This window comes from Rhinichthys klamathensis, unplaced genomic scaffold (genome assembly GCF_029890125.1).
Source record: "Rhinichthys klamathensis goyatoka isolate OS25496 unplaced genomic scaffold, OSU_Roscu_1.1 h1tg000076l_1, whole genome shotgun sequence".
Taxonomy (NCBI): Eukaryota; Metazoa; Chordata; class Actinopteri; order Cypriniformes; family Leuciscidae; genus Rhinichthys; species Rhinichthys klamathensis.
The window spans coordinates 4,575,755-4,589,054 of NW_026606618.1; the positions used below are offsets into that span (position 1 = coordinate 4,575,755).

Sequence of the window (13,300 nt, forward strand, 5' to 3'; positions counted from 1 at the left end):
CAACAACATATTGTTAAATATGTGAAATTAATGCTTTATTCAGCAAGGACACTGACAAAGGCATTTATAATATTACAAAAGATTTATATTTCAAATAGATGTTCTTTTTGAGCTTTCTATTCATGAAATAATAATAAAAAAAATACATTGAGCAGCACAATTATTTTTAGAATTTATTAGAATGATTTGCACAATGTAATTATTAACATTTAAAAACTTAATTTGTCTGATGTGGTGTTTAAAAACCTAAATATCCTGTTTCTCTAATAAAATGAAGAAAGTTTTTCACCGGCAGGCTGTTGTAACTAAGACTGACAAGTGCGTCATGAGAATCTAAAACATTTACATCCAACCATTTTGAACCTATTCATTTTGGGCAAACAATTAGAGTACAATGTCCTTGCCGAAGATAGCTGCCAAATTCATGCTTCTGTGAAGCCCACAGCTATTCAAAGGCTCTTGGCGTTCCTTGCCTTAGGCGAGGGCTTTCATCTTGGTTGTGGGACTAATTGACGGGGGATCTTCAAATGCGTCGCTAATGTTCTGAGCATCTGTGAGAGAGGCGATGTAAATCTGCGCCCTCTCTTTCACCGTCTTTTAAGGTGTTAAGGTGTGGGGAAAAAAGGTCCATCGTCCGTTACTAGTGTGATGTACCAAACTCACACAGAAGTCACTTTCAAACCAAGCTTCTGAGCTATCAGAGATGTCTATTTGATGTCTGCATTTACATCTGCAATATGTCTCTAAGACGTTTCCTGAGAGATGTCAAATAGACATTTAGAAAACGTCTTTAAGATGTTTATGATTTATAATGTACTGTATGTCAAACTGCTTTTTCTAAGATGTTTATCAGATGTTTGTACACAACAGATGTTTTCGAGGTTAAGCGCTCTTTAGCAGACATTTTAGAGATGTACATGTGGCATTATCTGGGATTATTTCAGAATGTTCTCTGAACTGTTTTTTTGGTTATCTTTTGGTAAACATTGTGGGTGTTACTTTTTGAATGTTCTCTAGATGTTCTGAAACAAGTAGTATCAAGGGGGAAAAAAGACGTATTGCTACAATGGTCATGGAATTTTTTTCCCCCGGAAACAATGTATATAAATAATGTTTTTGCGCTAATGTTTTGAGAACATTATAGACCAGATGATTAGCTACAAAAGAACATTCTATTAATGTTAGTGGAAGAACTTTTGTTTATAACTTTGAGCGAATCTTGCCAGAACGTTTTCTGAGAATGTTCCCTGTTAACAGAGTTTCTGTTGGTCAAAGGGGAGAATTTGTCTCAAGTGACATTTCCGATTGCATGAATTCATATGCACATTATTTTGCAAAGCGTAAGTTAGCTAATTATTTATTTTTTATATCTTAATTACTTTTTTAATCTAAGCTATGCGTGACTTCTCATTCATTAGTTACTTAGGTAAATAACTAGTGCGGGGACAATTTACCATTCTACGGTGAAGATTCGGGTGGACACGTTTACACGATAACGATGTAGGCCCTACTAAAAAACATTTTTTTCACGTAGGCCTACAGATAATGTTGTCAAAACGATCTCATATCACACGGATCTTCGAAATCTACTAAAAACGTGTATTGTGCATGCCAGGCCAGTAATTGGCGATGTCATAATATGCGCCTATAGACTGAACACATTATGCGCATGATGTCACTGTTTTCACAAATTCACGTTTTTGTAGTTCACACTGAGACAATGACGGTATCGTTTTTAAAAAAACTTGCACTTTGAAACCTGTTTTCAGGCCCCCAAAACTACTTCCTCCTGTAAATGAAGGGCCAAAACACATACAAAGTTTTCAGTTTTTAGTTAAAAACTGTGTCATGTAAACAAACCCCCAGTCTTTCCAAAAGGTGATCGGGAGTTTCGCGTGAGGGCGGATTCGCCATGCTGACTAAAGGCCCATTCGAACCAAGAACGATAACTATAAGCGTCCACACCAACGCACGATATCGTTCTGTTTTTCCGAAGCGTGCTGCAGTTTTAAATGCTCACGTTCTTTAAAAGAGATAGATTTTGATTGGCTCTCAAAGTTTTTATCGTTCATCAGAAGAATAACAAAATTTGCGCTACTACAAACGTGTTTAAAATTATGACAATAGGCCTACATTAAATCAATATGATAAAAAATACCAGTTGGAAATATCAAGCTGGAAGGTGGTTCTTACTTTAAAAATAAGGTGGATTGAGTTACTGTTTTTCGTCCGTGACAATTCGCTGAATAAGGGTGGTGCGATGTGGTACATTTAGGGGTCACAATAATGAGTGATGCTGTCAGTCCAACATCCTGGTCCCTCCAAAGGCCGCCCAACAGTCCTTTCCTCTTTAAAATTTGCTATTTAGATCTCACATCAACTGTAGCACTAAATAACAAGGAAAAAAGGTCAGAATTTAGGGGAAGAGATAAAAGATGAACACTACTGGCTGCTGGACAGAGGTGTGCTGACAGAGAACAACAAACTTTTGAATCCCTGGTGGTCACGAGTAAGAGGAAAATTTCACATCTGCAAGGCTGGATACTTTCCACTGCTATTGACTTTGGAAAATCAGCACACTTTGGAGGCTAAGTGGAATTTCAACCACTGACTTTCCCATGGTAATCTTTTTTGAGACCTCGGTCAAAGGTCAGCAGTCATGCTTCTGGTGTGTAATTTCATAGGAATACAACAAAAATCACCAATGCTTGTTTCATTATTGTTAATGTCTGTGAAATATATATTTTACTGTACAGGTTTTAAGGTTATTTTTGCACCTAATAGGGCATACTTTATAACACTGCATTAGGAATGTAAAAAAAAAACAAATAGCCTAGGTATGCGACAATGTGACTATTATTACCAACTGTGTTATTAGGCCAGGCATTAGCCTCTGGGGCCAATAAGATTTTTTTTTTCTTCTTTTTTTTTTTTTTTGTGACAAATCCACGTAACAAGAGACATGGGTGGAATATATTCTCGCTGGCACCGTGAGCACAAGCTCCAGTTTCAGTTTTGGGAAATTATCAACACACCTTATGCTGTAAAATTATACCGTGATGATGGACGGCAGCAGCCCTCGCCTGCTTTGTAGACCCCACAATAATTATTGTTCGCGAGCTGGAGAACTTCAAAAGAGATGCCTGAGTGACGTCACCTCACGGTTCCACAATATTATTACAGAGAGAGGAAGAGAGAGAGAGAAAGAGAGAGCGAGCGAGCGCTATTATCCCTCACCTCGGACGATGAACAGAGTAGTTGTAGCAAAAGGACCCTGAGAAAGTATTTTACATTGGTAAGTTGCGAAAATTATTTTATTATTTAATCAATGTGCATGTCAGCAGATCCTTTGAATGCTGAATTTAACTAGGCTACATCATGTTATAACGCCTGCTTCGATTATGACTTCAAATCTTTGTATGTTAAATGCGTAGGCTAATATCTTTAAGTTTGACTATTGTGAACTAAGTTTAACTAAAGGTAACTACTTTTTATGTCTCTTAATGTATAGCTAGTTGTATCTTTTTTACTTTTGTTTCTGCAATCGTCTATTAAGCCGCAATTATGCAGTTCTTGTTGTAGGCTAACTGTATGACGATCAGTTATGGCGAGCAAATCAAATTCTTTTTAAAATAAATCAGACTTTAAAAGTAGGCTACTAAAAGATAAATATATATTGCGTTAGGTTTGTTTGATGAACTCATTTCTGATCTTTATACACATCTTGGCTTGTCTTAAAATGTAAGGACCCTGTTGGAAATCTGTGGGATACAGGGGAACACCGTGAATATGAGGATTGTACGCCATCTGCTGGTTTTTCTTGTGCACCTGATCCTCGGAAGCTTTGCACAGCGATACTCCAATGGCTATTATTATCAGGACATTGTTAATGGAAATGGCAATGTAAATAAGGAGAGTAAGTTGATTTATTTATGAGTTGCTCTTGGTATTTTCACGTGTTTTCAAGTGTGCAAAATAACAAACCATGCAGCTACCATGTTCCAAAAGCTAAAATAGCTATAAAGATTTAGTATTATTATTTAAAATTGTTTAAAAAAGCAGAACAAACATTTGCTATAGCCTAAATTCAATGGAACTTATATATTAGGCTACATTTATTTTTATTATAGGCTTACATTTAGGATGGTTTATGCCATAGATAGATAGATATGTAGGCCTAATCATTTAATGTTTTTTCTTTCTTTATTTTTTTAGTATACTTCCATAAGATCCGTCTTCACGTTGAATCTCCTGAGTCTTTTGTGTCAGCTGTTCAGGGCAGTAATGTCACGCTGCCCTGTCATTACCGCTACGAGCCCGTGCTCAGTGCGCCCCGCAGAACACGGGTCAAGTGGTTCTGGTTGCCCGTAAACGGCGGAGGGCAGGAACGTGACGTCATGGTGGCCATCGGCACACGTCACCGGAGTTACGGAGACTTCAAAGGACGCGTGCGGCTCCGCCGGAACGTCCCAGGCGATGCGTCCCTCGTCATCAACCCGATACAGTCCGACGATACCGGCCGTTACCGGTGTGAAATTATTGATGGTCTCGAGGACGAGAGCGTGACTGTACAGCTTAAGTTTCGAGGTGTGTCATGAGCTCAGTCCGCGTTATAACAATATCATTTTATTTTATTATTTTGTGCGATATTATTCTTTTTTAATTAGGCTATGTACAGTTTTTTCAGTGGTGCATTGTGCTCTTGTGCTCCACAGGTGTGGTGTTCCCCTACTTCTCCCCAAGGGGGCGCTATCTGATGAACTTTCACGAGGCTAAGGAGGCATGCGAGAAGCAAGATGCACACCTGGCTACCTTTGAGCAGCTCTTCGCTGCTTGGCAGGAAGGTCTGGACTGGTGTAACGCTGGGTGGCTTGTTGATGGGACGGCACAATATCCTGTCTCAGTGCCACGAGAGGCTTGTGGCGGCACCGACCTGGCAGCTGGTGTACGGAGCTATGGCGTTCGAGACAAAAGTCTGGACCGGTTTGATGCCTTCTGCTTCACCTCGTCCATTAGAGGTAATAATGTTTGTAGCATATTTACACTGACAAGTGGAGTTTTTATATAACATTGTATAACTTTATCCAGTCTTGGCTTAGGCTACATGTGTTTCCATGGAATCTTTAAACGATAAATGTTTTATAATTTTCCGTAGCACCTTCCTTCAGGTGTTTTATATTTTAAATCAGACAAAGATGATTAATAGTAAATTCCCCTCAGTATATTGTAATTGTGGCTGCATAGCTCATTCTGAAAAAATTCCTGTTTTAGGGTCAACCTGCCAACAAGGATTATTAATAAAATGGCTTCTTCCCCATGACTTTTAATGAGTCATGCATATATTTTAAAGCGGTGTGCCTTGATATGCCAGTTATATTTTGCTTCTGCAGTCTATCTGGGGTCAATTATTGGCATTCAATTCTGAGGTGAGGTCATATTTGTATAAGTCACCAAATATGATGTGAAAATACCTTATGTCTTTCTTCAACTTCAGGAGAGGTCTACTTCTTGCATCATCCTATCCAACTAAATTTCACTGAAGCGGTGGAGGCCTGTCAGAACGATGGAGGTCACATTGCTAAAGTTGGCCAGTTATACGCAGCCTGGAGGTTTGTGGGATTTGACCAGTGTGATGCGGGCTGGTTGGCTGACGGTAGTGTACGTTACCCAATCGTCCAACCCAGGGTGAATTGTGGTACATCAGAACCAGGTGTGCGCAGCTTTGGCTTCCCTCCAAAGCATTTAAAACATGGCGTGTATTGCTACAAAGTCCGCTGGTAAATTGTACAATTAATTTCAAATGTATAAACACTTCTGTGAAAACCACAATAAACAGTTTAGTACTTCTTTTTCTACACTACTGATATTCAAATCATAATAACATGTTTGTATTGTGTCTTGATTTGAAATGAAATGTCCTGGAATTCCCCTAAAATATTATACTGTGGCAAAACTACATTCCCAGTGCTGATTTGGATTTACACTTAAAAAAAAAAAATTAAGGTTAAAACTAACTCGCTTTGTGTGGTTATACATTTCATTCAGCATATAGTTCTACAATGTTCTCTTTAGGGTTGAAGCCTGAAGTTTGTGGTGGGTCTTTAAAAAAAATGCTTTTATGATTTGATTTCTTGAATTATGTAGCTATGTAGCATTTTAATGCAAAAAATAAATCAAATCTCAGTTAGTCAGTGCCATCTGCTGGTATCACATTTGTATGCATGACTTATCTTACTATCATATGAGACGTCGTCATCCGAAAAGCCAAATGTCTTGCCAATAAATAGTTTTCCCCAACAAGTATTCTGTATGTGTTTACTTACAGCAATTTCAAATGTCCAGACCACCCTATAAATCACGTAGACAGGCAGACAAGGCCTGTTTGTGTTTTGGAATAAATCATCCTTGTCCCGTCCTCTTTATGACATTTGGGTAGTTTCTTACCCTGACCAACAGGGGGCGCGCTAAAATGAGTCAGCGGGATCGCGCAGAGAACTAAAACAAACAACTACTCTCTCAGTTAGCAAACCGCCGACATCATTCATAACGGTGTCACTGTTTAACAAATATGGGAGAGGGTATGATTATCCCACCCTTATTTCCACAGGATTTCAGGATGCTTTGGCGTCAAAGTTGTGCCTTATTTACACCTGCTTCCCAAACATGGATGGAGGGCGGGGGAGGCACATGAAAAGCCAGCAGTGTTCCTCAGTCTCGCTTTTTCACTCTGCTAACTGCACATAAAGATGCACAGTGTTAGGTAAGAGAGGTGCTTTTAGGATTTTATTTTCCCTTGAGAAAATGTCATAGGCACGGTGTTGTTTGCCGTATAATTGAGGTCTTGTTGAGTAATGTTGGGTGTATCTGTCCACATGAACTGCTTTGACCGGTGTCTCATCAAAACTTTTATATTAAAGAAAGAAAAAACACTGTCAGAAAAAATGGCACAAAAGCTGTCTCTGGGATGGTAGGTAGGGTACCCTTTAAAAAAGTTTTACTATTTAGCCTACCATTCAGGTAATAATATACACACTTTAGGTACCAATACATTTGAGGTACTAATCTAATATATGCACTTTTTAGGTACAAAGGTGTACAGGGTACCACCCCAGTGTACACTGTACCATAAATAGGCCTATCACAATAGAAGTTTGTCAAATGATAAATCAAAAGATAAAATGTTCAAAATGAAGACAAAAATTATCTGGACACTTTATTTTCTACCTTAACGCCATTTGTTTAAATGAAAAAAAATGACTTTGAGGTGAATTTGTTATCATTTGTTACAGGTGCCACTTGATTTTTATATTTTCTAACTCAATGCAATTCAGACCTTTTTAAATGTGCCACTGTGTACATAATTCAGGGTTCCCACTGCCAACAACACTCCCAACAACAAAAAATAGTCCTGAAAATGTAATAAATAAATACATTTATATATTGGCCATGTTTTTTCAGTATCCAAAGAATAGTAATTATGAATGATTGGAAATGTCATGGAAAAGTTATGGAAATGCATTGTTCATGGTGTGGGAACCCTGGATAGAGTAAACATTAGGAAAAAATACTTATGATAATTTGGGGTAAAATGACTATATTGACTAAATGGAGACCAAGTTCTACCTAGTGAAAACAGAACAGTTTCAACAACTTACATGTTAGTAAGTTTTTATGTTAAAATATTTTCCATCCCACTTTAATATGTAGAAAAATACTATAAGTTATTGGTAGGTTTATTTCCCAAAAAAGTCTGAGCACAGTGTGACTGTTTGAACATCTTGATCACCCGGGCAACAGCAACATTGGCTCAACCAATAGCAGGAATTTGGGGTGGGATTATCTGTTTGGCTGACCAATGGCAGACGGATGGAAACAGCCATATTTTTGCTACTCGGTTTTTGTGTTCCAATGGTTGGTTTTTAACCAGTCTCTGGTATTAAAAGAAAAACACCTTTATTCACACTCGTTTAGTCTGTTTATTTCAGGGGTACAAGGACAGATACGAGCTCAGCATAGAGATGACAGTGACAGAGTGCAAAATGAGAGATGGATATTGCTGGGAAGAGAGACCAATTCCAGTGTCTTCACTCGCTGTATTGGAAACGATTGACTCTGTCAATCAAATGTTGTGAGGCACACTTTGTGTGTTGGATTAATATGCTTTGTTTGTATGCAATTTAACCCTCTGGGGTCTGAGGTGTTTTTGGGGCCATTTGGATGTTCTGTGATGCCCTTACATTTGTGCTTTTTTCAGTTATTTATAAACATGTTAATGGCAAAGGTGTAAATTCACTCTATATAGCACAAACAGGGCTACCATAATCTGTGAGCAACTTGTATGTACATTGTTTGTATTTTTAAGAGAATATTGTTTATGCGTGGTTATTGAAAAAAATTAAAATGAAAGCTGCTGAAATAAGACCACAAAACAAATACTAAATATGTGTCCACAAGACTTTTGACAAATGGATGTTGACGCTTCGAGTTCTGGCTTCAAAATGATCTGAAAATCATCCTTCCTAATCATTCACATAAACCAATAGATTGTTTTAAATTGTGAAAAACATTTTTTTGTTTGCCAAGGCAATATGCAGATGGGCGGAACGGCCCAACCCCTATCATGAATATTAAGTGGTTCTCAGACAGTGACCCTACATAATAATGAGCCTTTCATTCAGGGGTGTCACACAAGAAATAATGCAAGGACAATATATATATATATATATATATATATATATATATTGTCATTGCATTCTTTCTTGTATATATATAGCCTAAATATATATATATATATATATATATATATATATATACACACACACACACACACATATATATATATATATATATATATATATATATATATATATATATATATATATATATATATATATATATATATACAAACAATCAAAATATAAATGAAAGCCAAAAGCACATTTTTAGTCATACCTGGAAACAAATTCTAGTCAAATGCTATATGGGCCATTCTACAGAATCTTGAAAAGAAAATAGTCTTTTTCCATAAATGTCTTATAAAGTATTATTTTTTAAAGTAGACCAATACAATAAAAATAAACCAGTCGCATTTCAAAGTCGTTCGCGAAATGACCGCCAGGTGGCGCAAAGGGACATTTATCAAAACGTAAGTGGGGCTAATGTCAATTAACAGTAAGGATGAAATTCTACAAGTTATGGTAATTTGCAAATAAGCCTACAACAAACATTTATTTTTAAACAAATATTTTTAAATATGCAACATGCACGTTTAAACAACAAACAATACAATCTGAACCAGCGCTTCTGCTCCTGTATTGAGACATGCAGCGCGTTGCAGTTACGATCCGGGTTCCAGTGGCCTTAATACATTCACGGCTTTTTAAAATGTCACAAAGCGTTTTGAGATGGTTTTGAATGAAATATTGAAGTTTATAATTAGGGTATTTTGGCACACCACGCCGAGTGGCTATGCATTATTCTAAAATCTGGCTTTATTCTGGCATGTTGAATTAGAGTTTGACAAACGCGGCGGCGCGTTCATTTGAATTTATTTTTCTCATAACAGCTAAAAGAACTTACTGCGTAATTGTTGGTCATACAGATAAGATATCATCTTTTAAAACTGTAAAAGGTCTACTTTTATTCATGTAGGCTAAAGTAGGCCTACACTCACAGGCTAACGACAAAACGTTTTCTCGCTCATGACAAACAAACGTTTGGGCATTTCTCAGTGAGAAAATTCATAGCCGAGTGGTAGAACTTACGGTTCGATCATCAAGATGACACGGGTTCAAATCCCGAACAAACATGGTCTATTGTAAATTTTATATTTATTAATGCAGAGAGATTTGTGTAGCTCTAAAACTCTGGTACACCATACAGTTTTTTGCTTATATTTATAAAATAAAATTACCATGCATTTCCATTTTACACTAAGGAACAATAGTATCCAACAGAACGACTTTGCATCTGTACCAATCGTATGAGGCCAATCGTAATTTCAAAAGCAGTTCTGTAAAAAAAGTAATTTTATATATATAGCCAATATATATATATATATATTTTATTAGGCCTATTATTATTATTTTTTTTGATTCCCTACAACCTAGAGTTTTTAAAAACATGGTTTTAAGTAAAGTGTGATTTGCCAGGGGGACGGGGATTTCCTTCTGGTCTAAACATCCCTGCTTCTGCTGAATTATTTGAATCCCCACACCCCTCCCTCCACAGTAATCAATGCTATAGGCTACTTCACCAATAGACCATATCAAATATAAAATAGAGATATGCAACAGAACAAGCACGTTTAAACAACGATAAACAATAAAATCAAAACCAGCGTTTCAGTTGTCCATAGTTCAAGTGGCCTTAATGCATGCACGGCTTTTCAAAATTTCACAAAGCGTTTTGAGATTATTTTGAATGAAATATTGAAGTTTATAATTAAGTGTTTTGGCAGACCACGCCGAGTGGCCCTATGCATTTTTCTAAAATCGGGTTTTATTCGAACTTTTGCTAACGACAAAAGTTTATCTGTCGTCTCTGTCTCCGGGAACTGCGCGTCACAAAAATGAACCGAAAGCCACTTCAGCTCAGTCACTATAAGAAATCGGCTCTGTCTAATGCCTTTAAATGTCTAAATATTCAGGCTAATAAATGTTATCTGATTATGTAATCCATATGAAAACGAGAGGTACAGAGGATCTACTCAAACATGTAGCCTATGTAAGCGCTTCCCAATGAGAAAATGACAAGGGTGAAAATCTCGCTCTAATGAAATGTAGCAGGCTAAATCGCCCTGAATTAAAATGTAAAAACAGATCAAATAATGTATTTGTCGAAATGTTGCGATATTGTTTCATTTAAGTTCATAATTATTCTATAGGCCTACATGTTATTTAATTTAGCAGCATTACCACGAAGCACCGTGGTTCGATATTTATTTGAATAATAAAAAAAATAATAAAAACTTAATTCACAAATTGCATGCCTGGTTGAAAGGATCCAAAGATCCCTGTAGAATTTAATATTAAGTTGAACATTTTGTTCATGACAACAAATGAACATGCGTTTTTTCAGATTATATTTAGTTTTGCTTGGAAAAAGCTGGCCCAAACCAGTTTTATTTCATCAATTATTGAAATAATGAAATATTTAGTAATAAACTTTTATGACAGAAATTTCACTAGGCTACATGTAACTTAAATCATTTAATTCCTTCATTATCAACACTGTCTAGAATAGCGATTTAAGTGTGAATTACGACTTCTCTTTGTGTTAAATCAGCCTCAGACTCCGATAGCCTGTGGGGGGTTGGGGGACAGTTCAGTGCTGTGCGCGCAGGACAATAGGCCTAGGTGTTAATGTTCCTCTTTCATATGGAGAGCGAGGGAGACTAAATAAACTTGTTAAAAAGAGATTCAGCGCGAGAGAGGCAAAGAAAAACGCATGTTTTAATTTAATTATGTTGCTTTGGACAATTTTCGTTTTGTAGGCCTACTGTTTTAATTGTTTAATGTCATTTATTTGGCAATACAAATTTAAAATGTCGCAAGAATAATATTAGCCTAGTGTTTCTTATTTTGCATCGCAAAAGAAATAAACTCTAAACCCGATGCAACCCTGTTTTAAATAAAAAAAAAAACTTTATTTAAACCTTGAAATGTTCGAACTTGGTTTCAAACTTAAGTAATTTTAGTGTTCTTTTACATTACACAATAATTTAGCAGACTAAAGACGAGCTTCTTCATTTTCATTTTCTGATGCAATCGGCTGACAATCTTCCTTCATCAGTTTGTGTCCTTTGTGCAGCGCTGCGGTTCTACTGGAATGTAGCAAATTTATGTTGTAATGATAATTAAACAAAACTCTTGACTTTAAATAAGTAAACAGTTATAAACAGTTAGCTATTTAAGCATCAAGAAGGTAAAATATAAACGCTGTTGGCCAACATCGGTTAACAACATGTATGCCACATTGAGATTCGATCTCGGGTCGATTGAAGCTCCCTGAAGCTCGTGTTGATGCGTTGATCACTGAGCCACCGTTTGTACGCTGTTAGAGTTAAAGTCTTATGCTTTTGTAAAGCTTCATTGATGTAGCCTAAATGTTTTTATTGCAATGTTTTATGTTTTCATTATTTATTCAATTTCATTTCAGTATTTCAGCCTAATTTCAGTATTGTGGTAATGAATTATTTTAACTACGTTTCACTTGTTGAATTCATCTGCTACCAGCTTTCAATCGCTCTGAATGAGCAGCAGATTACGCATTAGAGAGAATAAACGAACACTTTTCAGAGTCTATGATTGTAGCGCCTCTTAGCGGTAAAAGGTAGCAAATACACCCCACATTTTACCGCCGCGGTGGAACAGCTGATGTGGGCGTTGTCATGGCTTTCCTCTACATTTGCGTTTGAATAGCGCGCGTTCTCCGTGGGCGTGTCAGATTAACGCGTAATGAAGTGTAATGAGCTGGGGTAAAAAATTCTGACAGCACTCTCTTTTCATACAGATTACATAAACTGAGAATATTTGTTTTTTATATAAATTACTTCATTGAAAAGAAGAGAATTCAAGCTTCATAAAGAAAAATCTCTCGTGCCTGTGTGACAAGTATTTGCAGAGTTAGAGTTAATTTTTCGGACGCGTTTCAGAATGGACTGCACTGACAGAGAGAAGGCAAAACTCGCATCATGTTTATTTTTCTTCATTTGACAAAAAGCACAACACTTTGTTTTTATTGTGAGTATACAGAAAAATAATATACACTAAACAGGATCGACTGATGTATAACACTTACATGTAAGATTAAAATCAACAGAGTATTTTGAGTCTCTTTTGCACTGATAAGAAAAAAAGTCTGCCTATCGCGCCGGCGCGATAGCCGACCCCAGGGGGTTAATATGCAAATTAACTTTTTAACGTTTTTAGGCCATTTCAAAATTCTTGTCTTGTTTTCTGATGCTTTATGCTCATTTGAATATGCATGCTTGTCTCTAGAGACATAAATTAGGTTGTTTGATATCTTCTAAATTTCATTTATATTAGAGCTCAAGTCTGTTATGAAGGCCAAGACAAATCATGTGAACTTGTGAATTAATAAATTAAGTAAAAGCTAATGCATTGCACAACATGGAATAAGTGCCACTAGCAGCCATTCACTTCCTGTGACAGAAAGGTCACAAATATCATTTTATCACTACAGCTAATGTAGACAGGATATTATATTTTTCTAGTCTGAGTAAACATTTGCAAGCTGACCTAAAATCAGACCTAGAAGAAGCCGGGGAATTTATCTT

At 36.6% G+C, this 13,300-nt stretch overlaps 1 protein-coding gene across 1 annotated transcript; it reads left to right on the top strand.

The window, feature by feature from the left end:
• Positions 1–3,747: 3,747 nt before the first annotated feature.
• Positions 3,748–6,300, top strand: hapln3 (hyaluronan and proteoglycan link protein 3). The gene is made up of 4 exons (XM_056251077.1): positions 3,748–3,916; positions 4,216–4,587; positions 4,716–5,018; positions 5,495–6,300. Exons 1-4 carry the CDS (start codon positions 3,790–3,792, stop codon positions 5,779–5,781), a joined length of 1,089 nt encoding a protein of 362 aa, XP_056107052.1. The 5' UTR covers positions 3,748–3,789; the 3' UTR covers positions 5,782–6,300.
• The last annotated feature ends 7,000 nt before the right edge of the window (positions 6,301–13,300 follow it).